This window comes from Geotrypetes seraphini, chromosome 9, assembly GCF_902459505.1.
Source record: "Geotrypetes seraphini chromosome 9, aGeoSer1.1, whole genome shotgun sequence".
NCBI lineage: Eukaryota > Metazoa > Chordata > Amphibia > Gymnophiona > Dermophiidae > Geotrypetes > Geotrypetes seraphini.
The window spans coordinates 110,491,274-110,510,171 of NC_047092.1; the positions used below are offsets into that span (position 1 = coordinate 110,491,274).

The 18,898-nt window shown below is 44.8% G+C and overlaps 1 protein-coding gene across 10 annotated transcripts in view; it reads right to left on the reverse strand.

Moving 5' to 3' along the window:
• The window catches only part of ATG4B (autophagy related 4B cysteine peptidase), a 669,563-nt gene that overhangs the window by 485,812 nt on the left and 164,853 nt on the right, over positions 1 to 18,898 (reverse strand). For 9 of the 10 annotated variants that reach the window (XM_033957652.1, XM_033957647.1, XM_033957650.1 and 6 more), the window contains one exon: positions 1,659 to 1,730. Coding sequence is in view for 5 of the 10 variants with exons in the window: in XM_033957647.1 (XP_033813538.1) it covers positions 1,659 to 1,730 (72 nt within the window). In the remaining 5 variants the exon portion in view is untranslated. Of the gene's footprint in view, positions 1 to 1,658; positions 1,731 to 18,059; positions 18,209 to 18,898 lie in introns of all 10 variants that reach the window. The other variant, XM_033957653.1, reaches the window with a different exon arrangement.

The following is an 18,898-nucleotide window of genomic DNA, read 5'->3' on the forward strand; positions in this document are numbered from 1 at the left end:
TGGTAAGAGCTTAAGATGTTCTGAGAGAATATATTGCTCATAAAGAGACATTTTCTGGACAAGAGATTTCATGTAAAATGTCATATAAAATTTGTAATTAAGAATTCTGTTGGCCAACATGGATCCTTGGAATACTCTATATCCAAATTTGTCAAGAGTTCTTTTTTCTCTTCCTGGTGAAGTGCTGGCATAAATTCTAGAGCTATTTGCTTTTTTCAGTGCTGAAAACCCGACTGGATTGCAGCCCTCAAGGACCAACTTTGACACCTATGGGATAAGATTTGCCTCTTTGCGGATGATACCAAATTCTGCAATAGACATGCCGGATGGTGTGAATAAGTTTCAAGTTTTATTAAAATTTGATGTGTACGCAATGTCAAATATTTCAACGCGTATTACAGATTAAAATAGAGGAAAGACTTTACAGCAATTTATTACCAAATAATATATACATACAAAATTCAATACAGACACAAAAGGAAAGGGGGTGAACTACAATCAATAAAGTAGAAAGACCTGGCGTAGCTTGAAGAATGGTCTGAAATTTGGCAGCTAAAATTTAATGCTAAGAAATGCAAGGTCATGCATTTGGGCTGCAAAATCCTAAGGGAATGGAACAGTTTAAGGGGTGAAGAACTAATGGGTACAACGGAAGAGCGGGACTTGGGTGTAATTGTGATGTAAATGTGATGATCTTAAGGTGGCCAAACAGGTTGAAAAGGTGACGGCAAAAGCTAGAAGGATACTAGGTTGCATAGGGAGAGGTATGACCAGTAGAAAAAAGGAGGTATTGATGCCTCTGTTATAGACTCTGGTGAGAACCTCATTTAGAATATTGTGTACAGTTCTGGAGGCCGCACCTTCAAAAGATATAAAAAGGATGGAGTCGGTCCAGAGGTAGGCTACTGTAATGATGTGTGGTCTTCGTGATAAGGTGTATGGGGACAGACTTAAAGATCTCAATCTGTATACTTTGGAGGAAAGGGGGGAAAAGGGAGATATGATAGAGACGTTTACATACCTACATAATATAAATGTGCAGGAGTCGAGTCTTTTTCATTTGAAAGGAAATTCTGCAATGAGAGGGCATAGGATGAAGTTAAGAGGTGATAGGCTCCAGAGTAATCTGAGGAAATACTTTTTATGGAAAGGGTGATAGATGCCTGGAACAGTCTCCTGGAAGAGGTGGTGGAAACAGAGATTGTGACTGAATTCAAGAGGGCCTGGGACAGGCACGTGGGATCTCTGCGAGAGAGAAAGAGATAAAGGTTATTGTGGATGGGCAGACCAGATGTTGCATTTGGCCTTTATCGGCCGTCATGTATCTATGTTTCAGATGATGGGCGGGAAGGCACCAGTGCTACAGATGGTCTTCAAAAGACAAAGTGACAGTATACTTTTTGACTGTCCGTATTGGAGCTCTGTAGATGATGTCACCCACATGTGAGAATATCTGCCTGTTTATCCTCAGATAATACACATACTTATTTCACTAAATTCACTTTCATTGAGTGTATAATGCTACATATTTGACAGGATATTTTAGCATGGCTGACTAGTTATGCTGAAACATTTCTCTAATATGCCCTTGTTTTGTATTACATTGCTTCAGGACCCTGTTCCATCCACACTCTACAGGTCTACAGAAAAAGGATTACCGATAGCTGGGAAGTTCCTCCTGTAGGTGAACCAGAGCCGAGATGTGACATCGGAAAGGATTTCTTCTTTTTCTAGAAAAGAGACAGAACACATAATTATTCCCTTACAAGTGTGTTTACAGCCAGATTATTATTTTTTATTCTTGTTATATCTCCTTTTCTGTCAGATCAAAGCAATTTACAATACTAAAATATGAATAGAACATAAGAAAGAAACTACAATAAACTAAACTAAACCTTAAGTTTATATACCGCATCCTCTCCATAATTATAGAGCTCGGCATGGTTTACAAGAACTTAAAATAAGAAAGAATAGAATTAAAGGGATAGGAGGTTGAGTGCAGGGGGAAAAGAGCATTACAATAGGAAAGAAACATTCACGTTTAAAATAAGATTTGAAATTAAACAGTCTTATGTTTATTTCAATTATGTTTATTGATCAAACCAAACAGTACAAGAAGCACAATCAGAACAGTAAAACAAGTAGTTTGAACAAGGTATACAGGAAGCCCAACCTACCCCACCCCACAGCCATCCTCCCCACCCCCCCCCACCAAAAAAAAAAAAGATAGGAGGTGAGAAAGAGGGGCAATCAGGCTAAAGAGCCAAGAAAACACACAATTAGATATTCAAGACATTGCTACGAGCATATATAGTTAAAGAAGCCCAATAAGGCTCCCAGATAGTTTGAAGCTGGAGGCCCTTAACAGAATCCAGGGCAGTGACTTCCATGCATTCCATTTACAACTGATGAAGCATCTGCATACGCCATTCAGAGAGAGAGGGAGGAGCAGAGTCCAGCTACTGTAACAGGATCAGCTTCTTGGCAAACAGAAGGGCCTGTTGCAAAAAACTCCTCAGGCCTATAGGAATCGGATGAGTCAAGGTGGAAAGAGAAAAAAGAATCCTGGGATGAAGGACACATCAATTCTTCCATAAAGTGGAGATGTGAGCATGCAAAAGCTTCCAAAAACTCCAAATCTTGGGACAGGAATAAGACATGTGGTCTAACGTCGCATTTGTCCGGTGGCATTTAGGACAAGAGTCAAGGTGTAAATAAGCCTGATGTGCTCTGGACATGTGAAATGTATAAATGCAGGATCAACTTGTATTGCATTTCAAAAAGAGGAACTGATATCCAACATTAAGTTGCAGATATAAGGGCTGTTTGTAGCAGAGTAGCTGAAATCAGAGTACCCAAATCCTGCGACTACCACCCTCCCAAAGAAACTAAAGCACAGTTACTAACTGTAACAGGTGTTATCCAGGGATAGCAGGCAGATATTCTCTACATGTGGGTGACGTCACCGACGGAGCCCCCTAGCGGACGTTTTCACAAGAAGACTTGCTTGAAGACCTTCAAGCTTGCAATTGGCCAGCGCATGCGCACAAGCCCCTCCCGCCCGGTTTAGGGCATGCGTCTCCTCAGCATGTCCTCAGTTCAGATAGCTAGCAAAGAAGCCAACCACGGGGAGGTGGGTGGGTTGTGAGAATATCTGCCTGCTGTCCCTGGATAACACCCGTTATGGTAAGTAACTGTGCTTTATTCTTAAGCGAACCATTAAATTTAAATAAACTTGAAACTTTATCCCAGGACAAGTAGGCAACATATTCTCTACATGTGGGAGACCTCCAAGCTAACCAGAATGGGATGGAGGGAGAGTTGGCAATTTAGGAGAACAGATTTTGCAAAACAGACTGGCCAAATTGGCCATCACGCCTGGAGAAAGTATCCAGACAGTAGTGCGAGGTAAAGGTATAAACCGAAGACCAAGTGGCAGCCTTAGTTTCAAGTTTATTAAAAATCTTTTTAAACCGCTTAATCGTTATTCTAAGCGGTGTACACTCTAAAATTATTTAAATACATGTTAAAAAAGGGATACTAGGTAAAAAAACAAATATCATAACAAAAACTGATAGACATATGGACTTAATTCAAACAATAGGGGAGTGGGGAAGAACTACAATCGTGAAAGAAAAGAGCAACATAAAAGGAAAATACAATAGGTTAGGGGAAAAATTATCAATTTAATCTAAAATGTCCTTAAAAGGACAGTTTTTATCCAAAGGCGTCCTGGAACAAGAATGTTTTTAGTTTTGTATTAAATTGTTTTAGATCGGACTCATTGCGCAAATAAGTGGGCAATGAATTCCAGAGAGTAGGGGCAGTGACAGCAAAATTATTGGAGTGCAGCGTGTTAATCAATTTTAAAGATGGTATAACAAGAAGATTCTGAGATTTTGAACGGAGGGTTTTTATAGTATTGTAAGGTATTAGAAGTCTGTTAATAAATTCTGGTTGGGTATTTATTTTGTTTTAAATGTTAAAAGCAGGATTTTATAACTGATTCTATGTTCAACTGATAACCAGTGTGCGCTAATCAACAAGGGTGAGACGTGATCGTATTTCTTTGCGCCACAGATAATCTTAATAGCTGTGTGTTATACCTCAGCATATTACTGACATGTTCAGCATATTACTTACTGACATGTTCAGAATATTACTGATGTGTCTCCTCAAGTCTGCTTATCTGACCTCTTTGTCCTGAGTGTTACCTTGACCACACCAAAAGGATAGTAAAGACAGATGGCCTCTGTAACACCTTCTTGATAGCATCAAAGAGACAGTGCAACACCTATCCTGACTTCCTTTATTTGAGTGACAACTGGATAGCATCAAAGAGACAATAAACTGCAACACCTCCTTGCTTATTTGAGATCCTGACCTATTTGACCTCCTTGCCGCTCAAATAACATCAGTAAAGACAGATGGGAAACTACATCAAAAAAGAAAGGGACGGTGACAAGTATTTGCTATCTTGACCTTTTTGACCTGAATGTTGACAAAACCACATCAAAGGGAGAGTGAACTGCAAACACTTCCTTCTGACATCCTGACCTGGGTGTTGTCAAAACACAGAACAAAAGAGCAGGACTAATTGTAACAGCAGGACCAGCTGTTTATGCTTTTACTATGAACTCCGCAGTGTGCATCCTATATAAGACCGGGATTCTGACCCTGACAGCAGAATCCATGACGTTTGGCCACGTCTCACGGGACAGTCCTTTGGTCTACCCATCTATCTATTGCAGGGATTCCCAATGGTGAGGATGGTCTGGGGTCAAGGTAATGATAATTTATATTTAATTCTTATATGTGTATAATAAAGTGTTATTGTTTATGCTTTATATTGTCTGTGTGCTTTTCTGAGTGTCACTGATCATCCCACTTTTCAGAAATTAGTGGCGGAACACTGTGTTTTGCACAATTTGAAGCAGTCTAATTTCCTTTTTTGTAATGCCCTTATATAGGGTGTTACAATAGTCTATACAAGCGATCACTATAGTGTGGATCAGTGTGTTTAAGGAGGCTGGTTCGAGCAACTTAGCAAGGGAACGTATCATTCTGAGTCGATAGAAACATTTCTGAACGACCGTGCTAATATGAGAATGATAGGAAAACTTACTATCTAAGGTAACCCCTAATAGTTTCAGAGTGGGAACAATTTTGATAGGGAGCAATTCGAGCATCAGAGGGGCTCGAAGCGTTGTTCCTTCTTTAAGAGGAAAAATCATGAGTTTTGATTTATTAATGTTAAGAGCCAGTTTGAGTCTAACCATGATTTGATTGTTCCTAATTTATGATTAATGGAAGCTATCTCTTCAATATTATTAAGATCAATAGGATGGATTAATTGCACATCGTCCGCGTAAGCAAATACGGTGAAACCAATAGATTGGCCCACCGTCAAAAGGGGCGCCAGAAAAATATTAAAAAGCAATGGTGACAAAATGGATCCCTGAGGAATTCCATACTTAGCTGTAAAAGATTCAGACGAGGTGCCTTTAAAAATAACCTTGGATGATCTATCAGTAAGGAAGGAGACAAACCAGTCCATAACCTGGTCTGACAGACCGATTTCATGAAATCTACTTAAGAGCAGGCTGTGGTCTATGGTATCAAAAGCAGAGGAAAGATCTAGAGAAATAAGCAGTACTGATTGATGATCAAGATGGTATAGAATTTTGGTAGTCAGTCCTAGCAAAGAAAGTTCAGTAGAATGGCAATGACGGAAGCCAGTTTGATTGGGGTGAAGTACGTTAGTTTTCTCAATGAAGTTAGAGATTTGAACTATTTTTTTCTGTAAGTTTTGCCAGGAATGGTATGTTTGTTATGGGACGGTAGTTGGACAGATCCTGGATGCTAATATTTTGATCCTTGATGATAGGATAAATAATTGATTGTTTCCAAATCTTGGGCAGAGATCCTGATGCTAAACTAGAATTGACCAAATCTTTTATATACGGACCGAAAATAGAAAAAAATCATTTTAAAAGGAAGGGAGGAATGACCTCTATATTAGTTCCTTTTATATTAAGCGAATTAATAGTTTTTTGTTTTTCCTCCAGACTAGGAAGGATAAAGCGGGAACATTTTGAATAGGGTAGATTAGTTGGGTTATTAGATTCTGTGTAATCTGCTAGGTGACATGAAATTGAAGTTATCGGAAAAGTATCTCAAATTTTCTGTATTTTATTAGTAAAGTAAGTGGCAAGTGCTTCAGCTGAAAGCGTAAGGTCGGAGTTGTTCATTTCCTTTTTCTTTGTTGTTAAGGATTTAACTATTGCATATAGAATGGAGGGATTTTTGCCTTCTTGATTTGCTTGGTATAATATTCTTTTTTTGTTCTATTAATTTCAGATCTGTAATATGCAGCGTGTTCCTTAAATTTGTTAAAATTAAGTTGTGTTTTGTTATGCTGCCATTTTCGTTCGAGAGAGCGTAGTTTTTTTTTATTAGGTTTAAGTTTGCTGAGTACCTGGGGTTTTTTTGTTTACGAGGGGAAATCGTGAAGGTACTTGCTGGTGCAATAGAATTTAAAGATTACCAATGGAATGATTCCATGCTGAGATTTTTCTTCTACAGTAAATGTGGAAAGTTGTTCTAAGGTTAAACGGAAGTTAGATGCAATGTCTGCAGCTTCTAGCTTGCTGTAATTTCTGGTGATAATTGTTTTAGATTTTAATTTACTTTGGTAATTTGAATTTAATTGTTGAAATGATACTAAGAAATGGTCCGACCATGGAACTTGGATTGTAGTTAACATTTGAAAGTTGTGTCTTTGAGATGTTTGGGTCAGTACCATATCTAAGGTATGGCCAGCAATATGTGTGGGATTTGTTATTAATGGGTACAGATTCATATCCTTTAAGAAGGTTAGGATTTCTGACGTAAAGGCGTTGATGAGTTCGTCGAAATGAATATTGAAATCGCCTAAGATAACGGGGTTAGCAGAGGAAACAAAGAAGTCCAGGATAACAGATTGTAGAAGGGTTAGTGTTGAAACATTAACAGGTGGAGGGATATATATTAGTAAAAAATTAGATGAAGGAAAGGTTTTACATCTGACCTCCAGCAGGGAGGTATTCCAGGAGGCTACTATTATTAGAAGAAAATTCAAAATCAGCCAATATATTAGAGTGATAAATTACAGCTAAACTCCCTCCTTTTTTTACTGGTCGATGATTATATTGATACGTAAAACCAGAGGGACAACAAAAGCCCAAATAACTTTCCTCACCCTTACAGATTTCCTCAAGTGGAGTCGAGCGGAGGAAAGCAACTGACGCTGCCATCGCTCTGACCTTGTGGCCTGTGACGCGACCCGGAGGGAGAGACCAGCCTGAGCAAAAGGATATACAAGTGGCCAACCAGTTAGAAATGATCCGCTTAGAAATAGAGTGACCCAAACGATTAGGGTCGAAAGAGAGAAACAGCTGGGAAGCAGAACGATGTGGAACAGTGCGCTTCAGGTAGAAGGCCAGCGCACGCTTACAATCAAGAGAATGCAGAGCCACTTCTCCAAGGTGAGAATGGGGCTTCGGAAAAAACACAGGAAGAACAATGGATTGGTTGATATGAAAATCAGAAACCACCTTAGGATGGGTACGGAGCACCACCTTATCATGATGGAAGACAGTGAAAGGAGGGTCCGCTACCAAGGCTTGAAGCTCACTGACCCGACGGGCAGAAGTGAGAGCAATAAGAAACACAACCTTCCAAGTAAGATACTACAAGTGAGCCCCTGCTAGCGGCTCAAACGGGGGTTTCAATAAGCGAGCAAGGACCACGTTAAGATCCCTAACCACAGGAGGAGGTTTAAGGAGCGGATGAACGTGGAAAAGGCCTTTCATGAAGCAGAAAACCACAGGATGAACAGAGATAGGCTTCCCGTCAATCGGCTGATGAAAAGCAGCAATGGCACTAAGATGGACTCGAACCGAGGAGGACTTGAGTCCAGCGCCAGACAAGTGTAACAGATAGTCAAGGACAGCAGATAAGGAGGCAGACAACGGCTCCTGCTGTCGAGTAGCACACCAGGATGAGAAACGGGTCCACTTCAGATGGTAACATTGGCGAGTGGACTCCTTCGAGATGCCTCCAGGACGTCCAGCACCGGCTGTGAGAACTGGAACGAGGGCATTAAGTCTTGAGGAACCAAGCCGTTAAGTGCAGAGACTGAAGGTTGGGATGAAACAGAGAACCTCGACTCTGCGTAAGCAGAGAAGGAAAAATAGGCAGAAGAAGAGGCTCCCTGGAACTGAATTGCAACAGAAGGGAGAACCACGGCTGTCAGGGCCACCGAGGAGCTATCAGGATCATGGTGGCACTCGTGGACTTGAGCCTGACGAGAGTCTTCAGAATCAGAGGGAACGCATACAGAAACAGGTTCGTCCAATCCAGCAGGAAAACATCCGCCTCGAGTCTGAGTGGGGTGTAGTCCCTGAAGCAGAAGCGGGACAACTTGTGATTGTGGGGGGACGTAAACAGATCGACGTCCGGAGTCCCTCAACGAGCAAATACCTGATGCAGGGTCAAGGAATGGATGGATCATTCGTGAGGCTGCAGCAGATGACTCAACTTGTCTGCCAGACAATTGTGTTGGCCCTGAATGTAGGCCACTCGAAGGAATATGTTGCGGCGAATGGCCCAATCCCAGAGCCACATCGCCTCCTGGCACAGGGACCGGGACCCCGTTCCCCCCTGTTTGTTGATATAATACATGGTGACCTGGTTGTCCGTGCGGACCAGCACCACTCGGTCACGAAGCAGGTGACAAAAAGCCTTCAGGGCGAGGAAGATCGCTGGAAGCTCCAGCAGATTGATGTGACAAAGTCGGTTGGCACAGGACCAAAGACCCTGAGTGCGAAGACCGTCCAGATGAGCCCCCAAGCATAGGCCGACGAGTCCGTAGTCAGGACCTTCTGTGAAGGAGGAGCATGAAACAGAAAACCTCTGGAAAGATTGGAAGAGAGCATCCACCAACGCAGAGACTGCCTCAACAAAGGAGTCAAGACAATGAGTCGAGACAGGGTCCCGATCCTGGTTCCATTGGGACGCGGGAGTCCATTGAGGTATATGGAGGTGAAGTCTGGCAAAAGGAGTCACGTGAACCTTGGAGGCCATGTGACCTAGGAGGACCATCATGAGCCGAGCCGGGGCCGAAGATAGATGTGCTACCCTCCGGCATAAACAAACAAGGGCCTCCTGGCAAGGCTGAGGCAAAAAGGAGCAGAGACGAGCCGTGTCCAGGACCGCTCCGATGAATTCCAGAGCCTGGGACGGACAGAGCTGAGACTTGGGGAAGTTCACCTCGAAGCCGAGGCTCTGAAGGTGCAAGATGGTTTGATTCGTCGCTCGCAGAACTTCGTGGCGAGAGGACGCTTTGATCAATCAGTCGTCGAGGTAGGGAAACATCTGCAGGCCACGGAGACGCAGGGCCGCAGCCACCACCACTAGACATTTTGTGAAGACCCTCGGAGAGGCCGCCAGGCCGAAGGAAAGAACACGATACTGGAGATGGAGATTCCCCCCCGGAATCTCAGATACCGGCGAGAGGCCGACTGTATCGGAATGTGCGTGTACGCCTCCTTGAGGTCCAGTGAGCACAGCCAGTCCCCTTCGTCCAAGAGGGGGTACAAAGTAGGAAGGGTGAGCATTCTGAATCGTTCCCTGACCAGAAACTTGTTCAGAGAGCAGAGGTCCAGGATCGGACGCAGATCCCCCGTCTTTTTGGGTACCAGAAAGTACCGGGAATAGAATCTGGTGTTCCATTGGTCCAGGGGAACCTCCTCGACCACCCGAAGGCAAAGAAGGGCCTGAGCTTCCTGTAAAAGGAGAGGCAGCTGAGACTGAGCAGAAGGAAACTCTCTTGGAGGCAGGTCTGGGGGTGCGTGACTGAAGTGAAGGGCGTACCCCTCCCGGATGATGGAAAGCACCCAATTGTCGGTGGTAAGACCTTCCCACTGGGCATAGAAATGATGAAGACGACCCCTGATGGGGATGGGGGAAGGCTCCATGAGGAAGGGAGCCCGTAGGCTTGGACCGGGATTGTCAAAAAGACGGCCCAGTCTTCGCCGGAGCCGGCGCCTTAGTTTGACATGGTTGCTGTTATTGAGGCCGCTTCGGGGGAGGCTGGGAGAACGCAAGAGTAGATTTCTGCGGATACCTCCGGAGAGGAATTTTGTATTGGCGAGCCGGGGTAGGGGCCTTCGGCTTAAGTTTCACCAGAGAGGCAAACGACCGTTCATGGTTCGATAGGCGCTTGGTTGCCGCTTTGATAGATTCATCGAAGAGCTCATGACCCACACACGGGAGATTGGCAAGATGATCCTGTAGATATCGGATCCATATCCACAAGACGGAGCCAAGCGAGGCGATGCATGTCGACCGCAAAGGCCGTGACCCTCAAGGACAACTCGAAGGCGTCGTAGACCGCCTGGAACATATAGAGGTGGAGCTGGGATAAGGTCTCCTCGAGGAGGCAAAACTCCCGACGCCAAAATTCCGGAATGTCCTCCCGGAACGAGCGGAGGGTGTCCACACAGAACAGGAGGTAGGACGTGAAGATAAAGTTATAGTTGAGGACACAATTCGCAGTCATTGAGTTTTAGTAAAGTCGGTGACCAAACTTGTCCATCGTACGGCCCTCACGGCCCAGAGGGACGGCAGCATAAACCTTAGAGGGATTGGACTTCTTCAAGGAAGACTCAACCACCAAGGACTGATGAGAAAGCTGAGACCTCTCAAACCCCTTAACCAGAATCGTCCGGTAACGGGACTCCAACTTAGAGGGAATGGCCGTGACCGCATAGGGGGTCTCCAGGTTCCAGAAAAAGGTTTGCTGGAGAACCTGGTGCCAAGGCAAGCGTAATGCCTTGCGGGGCAAATGATCAACACCCATCTCCTCCAGATATTCCTGGGTATAACGGGACTCAGACTGGAGGTCCAGTTTCAAGGCCCTACCCATGTCAAAGATGAAACGAGTAAAGGAGGAGTGTTGAGAAGAAGACTCATTCTCCTGAGGAGACCCCGAGCGAGATCTGGGGCAGCCGAGAAAGAAGGAGAAATTTCCCTCGAATAGTAAGCTGGGGCCTCGGAGTCCCGCGAATGGGAGACTGAAGAGGCCCTACTAAAGTGTCTGGGTGGCGTCGAGGAACAACCCCATGCTAAGTGGGCCGGGGAAGACCCCAGGGTCCGAGGAAGTAACTGGCGGTGCCTCGGTGAAGACTGGGTAAAAGAGAAGTCCTTCACTGGTTTCGAAGAAGACCCCTTAGAGGCTGGTAGCTGCCTCGATGGGGAACACAATCCCGAGTCCAATTCGAGGACAAGCATGTGTCTAGAAGGTTTCGCGGGTAGAGACCTGCCCCAAAGGGGCGGAGAAGCCTGGGGCTTCTTAGGAGGGGCAAACCTCGACAAAGTAGCGGGGGAAAAACGACCCCCTGGTCTGGAACCCCAAAAAGTTACAGGTGACTCGGGGGATGAAAAATCACTCAAGGGAACCCGGTGAGTCTTGCGGGCAGGGCTTCGAGAAACGAGGGGACGCTTAGGCTGGTCAGACCGAGACTGGGTCAAAACCGAGGTCAGAGGCGTCGAAGTCGGGACCAGTTGGCTCACCACTGAGGAAAGCTGCGTGGTAAGAATAGCCTTAAGCATGTCCTCGAACATAGGCACTGAGACCAAAGGTGGTTGGGTCTTAGGTGCAGGAGTGCACTCCTTCGGGGACGACCTCGAGGAAGAGTATTCCCTACGTGAGGAGGCACGCTTAGAATGATGTCTCGAAGATGCCGACAAGGCGGCACTGGTATGAGACTAGGAGGTAGGCTTCTTTTCTGGCACACCTGAGGAGGAAAGAGGAGACTTACCCGAGGCCGGAATAACAGGAGGGGCCGAGGCTGGAGCCTTCGAGGCCAACGGGGACTTCGAGGCAGAGGACTTCAAGGAAGAAGCACCCAACGAGGGCACCGAGGCCGAGCTCAAGGCCTGTCCTGCAGGATCCATGGGACCAAAGAGTTGGAGAATCTTGGCCAGCCTCTGACGAAGTGCTCGAGTTTGCAAAGTCACACAATGGGGGCATGACTCAGCGCGGTGCTCTGCACCCAGGCACTCCACACACCAACGATGAGGGTCGGTGATGGAGATAACCCGGTTGCACTTAGTACAGTTTTTAAACCCGGAACAAGGCCGGAACATAAGAAAAAAGACAGCTGCGGCCCCGCGAGGCCAGGCGGCCGGTCAAAAATGTACGAACCGAAAAACAAATAAAAAGAAGAAAAAAACAGACACGAGCACAGAGACTCAAAAGAAACTAACCAAACAAGCCGTGGTGCAAAAGGGACAACGATATCGCGCGAAGCAGGGAAGCAGTGCTTCTGGCTCTACGGAAAACAGAGAACTGAGGAGACGCATGCGCTAGACCAGGTGGGAGGGGCACGCGCATATGCGCGGACCAATTGCAAGCTTGAAGGTCTTCAAGCAAGTCTGCTTGCGAAAACGACTGTTAGGGGCTCCGTCAGTGACGTCACCCACTGTAGAGAATATGCTGCCTGCTTGTCCTGGGATAAACATTCTTATGTTTAAAACAGTTTTATTGAACAGTCAAATAAAGATATATTCAACCATGCAATGCTCAAATTGTTCAATTCTTTTACAATGGCATCCTTTTCCTCACTTTATCGAAAGCAGCATAAACAATGTGCTTAAATGAAGAAGAAATATAACATCTAAGAAACCCCTGAGGTGCGTATAATTTTGCCAACTACTGACAAACTTAAACCAGAGAGAGCCTGTACTCTTATAGCTCTCTCCAGTAGATAGAACAAACAAGAGGGAACCCCCCACCTTCCAGCCAACACATATCCCTTAGCTCAACTACTTGCCTTCACCATCCCCAGATGCATTCCCAAATGCCTTCATCATCTCCAGATCACCCCACCAACAATAATTCACATGGAACCGATACAAACCCAGGTCTAATGTTACAGGTCTAAAGGGGCCATCTAAAACATTAACAATTAAACTACATGCTCTTGAGGAAGAGAACCAAGATAGGGATCCTAAACCACAAATCTTCTTCTATGGGTAGAATGCCCTGTACCTCCATTAGATTCCAGAACACAAGACTTATGCATACCAATATGAAGGTGGCTCAGAATGCAACCAGAGTTCTAAGAACACATTTCAAAGCTATTCTCCTAGATTTCTGGAGTAGCAATTCCTGTTATATCCATGCCCATATCCCAACCAAGAACCCAACCCCCCCATGGTTCACAGAAGAACCATGACTGGGATCTAGTTATACCGGGCTATAATCTGTTTAGGAAAGACAGGGTAGGAAGAAAAGGAAGAGGTAGTATGCGTTATATGTTAAAGAACATATTAAAGCCACACAATTGCACTGTGGATCAATTTGAAAGAGGAAATGGTGAATATATTTACATTGGTGTGATATACAGGCCTTCTTCACAGACGGAAGAAGTAGATAGAGATTTAATAGTAGACATTCAGAATGTATCTAAAAAAGGGGAAGTCTTGCTAATAGGTGATTTTAACATGCTGGATGTTGATTGCAGTATCCATATTGCAGGGTCTTCTAGAAGTAGGGAGATTCTGGATTCTCTACAAGGAGAACTGTTCCAGTAGTTGGTAAAGGAACCCACACAGGATGGAGTCATACTGGACTTAGTGCTTACAAACGGGGAAAGTGTTTCTGATATTACAGTGGGTGATCATCTGGCATCCAGTGATCGCTGCATGATACAGTTTAATATTAAGATGGGTATAGCGAGGGCTCATTCATAAGCAAAGGTTCTAAGAGGAAAAAGAACAAGGAACTAGCGTGGCTCACTGTAGCAGTGAAGGAAGCGATCAGAGACAAGAAGACTTTGTTTAAGGCAGGGGTCCCCAAAGTCCCTCATTGAGGGCCGAATCCAGTCAGGTTTTCAGGATTTCCCCAATTAATATGCATTGAAAGCAGTGCATGCACATAGATCTCATGCATATTCATTGGGGAAATCCTGAAAACACGACTGGATTCGGCCCTCAAGGAGGGACTTTGGGGACCCCTGGTTTAAAGAATGGAAAAGGTCAAAAACGGACGAAAACTGGAAAAAGCACAAACAGCATCAAAGCAGGTGCCATAAGGTGGTAAAAGGGGCCAAAAGAGACTACGAGGAAAAAAGAGCCAAGGAGGAAAAAAACTTCGAGCCGTTCTTTCGATATATTATGGGGAAACAACCTGCGAAGGAAGCGGTTGACCATGCTGGATGACCATGGAATAAAGAGAGTGCTAAAGAAGGACAAAGCTATTGCCGACAAAATGAACACATTTTTTGCATCTGTGTTTATCGAAGAGGATATACACAACATACCAGAAGCCAATAGGCTATACACGGGAAACAAAAATGGGAAACTGACAGGGTTGACGGTCAATCTAGAAGAGGTATGCAGGCAGATTGATAGGCTTAAAAATAATAAATCCCCTGGACCGGATGGCATCCATCCGAGGGTAATCAAGGAACTCCTCAAAAGGGTCCAGAGAAGAGCGACTAAAATGGTAAAGGGGCTGGAGGAGTTGCGGTACAGGGAGAGATTAGAGAAACTGGGCCTCTTCTCTCTTGAAAAGAGGAGACTGAGAGGGGACATGATAGAAACATTTTAAGATACCGAAAGGAATAAACTTAGTAGATAAAGACAGGTTGTTCACCCTCTCCAACGTAGGGAGAACGAGAGGGCACTCTCTAAAGTTAAAAGGGGAAAGATTCCGTACATACGTAAAGAAGTTCTTCTTTACCCAGAGAGTGGTGGAGTACTGAACGCTCTTTCGGAGGCTGTTATAGGGGGAAATACCCTCCAGGGATTCAAGACAAAGTTAGACAAGTTCCTGCTGAACCAGAGTGTACACAGGTAGGGCTGGTCTCAGTTACGGCACTGGTCTTTGACCTGGGGGCCGCCGCAGGAGCGGACTGCTGGGCGCGATGGACCAGAATCTGTGTGCCTATGTGCTGAGCTCCATGCTACATGACAGAGACTGTTGCTGCTGATTCATCAGGAGGTTTCACGTGCAGGCTAGAGCGGGCGAACAAAGTCCTCCCCCACCCCCCGGGACAAACCCGAAATGAGCTGTAACAGTGTTAACTTTGCCGGACACATGCAGCGTGCAGGGCCCGGTTCTGCTGCATGAGCCGCGATCTGTGGCTCAGAGCTGAGTGAGGATTGGTGGAAGCCGAGGGCTGGTGAGCCAAAGCTGCGACAACCCAGCGAGGAGCTGCGACCTGGGATCTTGGACTGCAGCAAGTGAGGATGAAAGCTGCTCTGCCACTACCGAAATGATCCAGCTTTCTGAAGCCCCGTGAGTTTGGATGGTCTTGCCATTTCTTTCCCTTACTCTGGCTCTCTTTTTCCACTTCTTATTTCAAAGTCTGTCACTAATTCTATCATTTTTCTCTCCCATCATTCAGCATTTCCCCCTCTCTCTCCCACTTCCATCTAGTGTAGACCCTTCTCTCTCACTCTGCTCCCCTTCTATCCAGCATTTGTCCTTTCTCTCTCCTCAATTTCCATCCAGCATCTGCCCCTTTCTCCCTTCCATCCAGCATCTGCCCCTCTCTCTCCTGTTTCTACCCAGCATCTGTCTCCTCTCTTCCTTCTTTCTCCCCAGCATCTGCCCCCTCTGTACCCTTCTCTCTCGCCTTTCCATCCAGCATCTGCCCATCTTTCTCTCCCTTCTTTCAGCCCAGCATCTGCTTCATTTCTTTTTCTCTCTCTTCTATTCAGTGTCTACCCCATCTTTCTCTTTCCTCCCTTCCATCTGCATCTTCCCCCTCAAGTTTCAAGTTTATTTAAAATTTCTTATATCGCCCAATCAACCTTCTAGGTGGTGTACATCATCATAAAAACATACTTTAGCTAAAATAAAAATTTAAGCTGACAAAGCATCACCAAACAGTAACAATAACTTACGAAGACTTTTAAAAACAAAGACAAACAGGAACAAAGGGTAAAAAGTCAAGAAGTACAATAGTCAAAGTAAAAGAGAACAATTAGGGAAAAAACAATAGGAGGGGCTGCTATAAATAATGTTGAACTCAATTGCCTTTAAAAGGACAGTTAGGTCTCGAAGGCATCAAGAAAGAGAAATGTCTTTAGCATCGTCTTAAAATTATTAAGAATTGATTCTTTGCATAAGTAATTTGGGATACTATTCCAGAGAGAAGGGGTGGTAACAGAGAAGACAGTAGACCTCTTTGTATTTATATACTTTAGAGATGAAATGGAAAGGTTATTATTGGTTGTCGATCTTAAGAGTCTTAGAAGGATTATAAAGGGTAAGAAGATTATTAAGAAATTTGGGTTGATTGTTTTGTCTGGTCTTAAATGTTAATAGAAGAATTTTGTAAGTGATTCTGTGTTCCACTGGCAACCAGTGGGCTTCTTGCAAAAGGGGGATAACATGTCTTCCTCCCCTCCACTCTCCTTTACATCCATCATGTCTTTTTCTCTCTCCCCAGGCATTTCAGCTTGTCTGTTATCTTTCCCTTTTCATCCAGTGTGTCTGATCCCTCCCCCTTTCTATCTACAGTCTGTCTTCTCTCACCTACTACATCCAGTATCTACCCCCTCCCAGGCTCCCACCTGACATCTAAGCCACCGCCAGACTGACACGAAGCCTTCCCTCAGACGTTAGCTCTGACTTCAGTGGAAGACTTCCAGGTCGGTTACAAATGGCGTGATGCAGGCAAGAAAAGAAGACGAGCCTCTCTGCTCGAGTTGCCTCCAACCCCTGCTGTTATCTGGACTCGATATGAAGGGGGGGAAGGGAGTGCATTTTTGGACACAGAAGGCATGAACTTGGGAGAGAGGAAGGGAAGGAAAGAGATGCTGAGGTGGGGGAGGGAATAGAAAGGGAGAATTGGGAGTGGGTGTGTCAGTGAGCGGGAAAGAGAGATGGTTGTGTATAAGGGGAATGGAAGAAAGAGGAGAATTTTTGGTCATAGGGAGGGAGTGAGGTACAGATGATAGGGAAGAGAAAGATGAAAGGGAGAAAAATGTGGTGGAAAGGGAACAGTGGGACACATTGAAGGGATGCAAGAGGGAGGAATGTTGAATATAGTGGTGAAGAGAATGGAGGGAGAGATGTGGCATGGTGCTGGAGAGGGTTGATAGAACAGGAGAAATGTCGGGCATGGGGCTGGTGGGCAGGGGCGAAAGATGAGAAAGGGATAAATGCTGGACCATGGTAGGAGGAACCAATGAACAGTAACAGAAGAATTTACAGAAGATGGGAAAGCAGAAAAAAGAAACTGGGATCAACTTGATGGAAAAAGAAGTTTCCAGACAACAAAGGTAAAAACAGAATTTATTGACTAAAATATGTTAGCTTTGGGAAATGTATATAAGAGATGTCTTTGTATTGTGTTCAAAAGAAAAGGAAATGCATTTCTGGTTTTATTTCTACAGTGTTGAAGTACTTACTGACCCTTGCTGTGGCTGGTGGGATTCCCCAAGCACTGCCAGCAGAGGACCTCCTCTAGAGATGGCAAGAACTCCCCTCCAACAAGCACAGCAGTCGCTGACAGCATCCATAAACCACTGAGGTGCCATGATCTGTGACTTGGACGCTACTGCTGCCTGCCAAGCTAGGCAAAGGGGACCCAAGGCCAACTGCAGATGAAGTCCTCAGCTGACAGCTTGAGGGTCCTCATCAGATGAGTATTTATATTTTATATTTACATTTACATTAGAGGCTGTGGTAGAAACCCATTTATAAAGTATGAATTCTTCTCAATTAATATTTCCAAATTAATTAAAGTATCTTTGCTTATTTGTAAATGGATCACTACCAGAGCCTTTAATTCAGTAGCATAATTAAATTAAATAACTACTTCTGAAGTTTATAGTGATGGGCGGGGACGGATTTCATTCTTGCGGGGACAGGTTTGACTCCTAGCAGGAAGGACGGGGACGAGTTTGATTTCTGTCCCCGCGCAACTCTCTACTCCAGACTCCCCCTCACCACCACCACCCCCGTGTTCCCCACTGGAAATAATGGGAGTACTCACTGTGACTTCTGGTGTCTGTTTGTCTGAATCAGTCTGGCTGCAGGAAAAGGATTTCTGCCTCAGAAATTGATCAGACCTCAACCGAAGGAATCCTTTTGGCTGCCCGTCAGATGAACCACAATCATAGACTCCCACCCCTGAGAATCCTCCTGAAAATAATAAAGAGAAGCAGAGCAGAGCAAAACACACCTAAGTTCGCTTGCAGGAGTAGTAACTGAGAAGGGTACTGTGCTCCAATGCAGAAGCCCATTCTCACGGTGGCGAATCCAGATCACTAGTACCTGACCAAAACCCAAAGAGTAGCAACATTCCATGCTACTAATCCAGGGCAAGCAGTGGCTTTCCCCATGTCTTTCTCAATATACAGACTATGGACTTTTCCTAACCTTTCTTAAAACCAGCTACACTAGAAATGGGCATCAACATTACAGAGCTGGCCTCGACAAAAGCACAAAGAGCGCAACAAAGAGGCAAGAGAGATGTCTGTATCAACTGTTAGTCACATTTATTTAAAACAACATATATTATAAGGTAAAAAAGTCCTAGGTCTTTATAAAGACCATATGAAGTCCTAGAAGAATAGAATCCTGGTTGAGACTAACGGTTGGTACAGACATCTCTCTTGCCTCGTTGTTGTCATCCCCAAATACAAATCAAGAAAGATGGTCATAGAAACATAGAATATGATGGCAAAAAAAGGGCCTTCGGCCCAACAAGTCTGCCCACACAAGAACCCTTCCCCCTAAGCACTTCCTCGAAGTGAACCCACACGTTTATCCCATCTTTTCTTAAAATTGAGCACGTTGCTGGCCTTAACTACCTGAAGTGGAAGATCATTT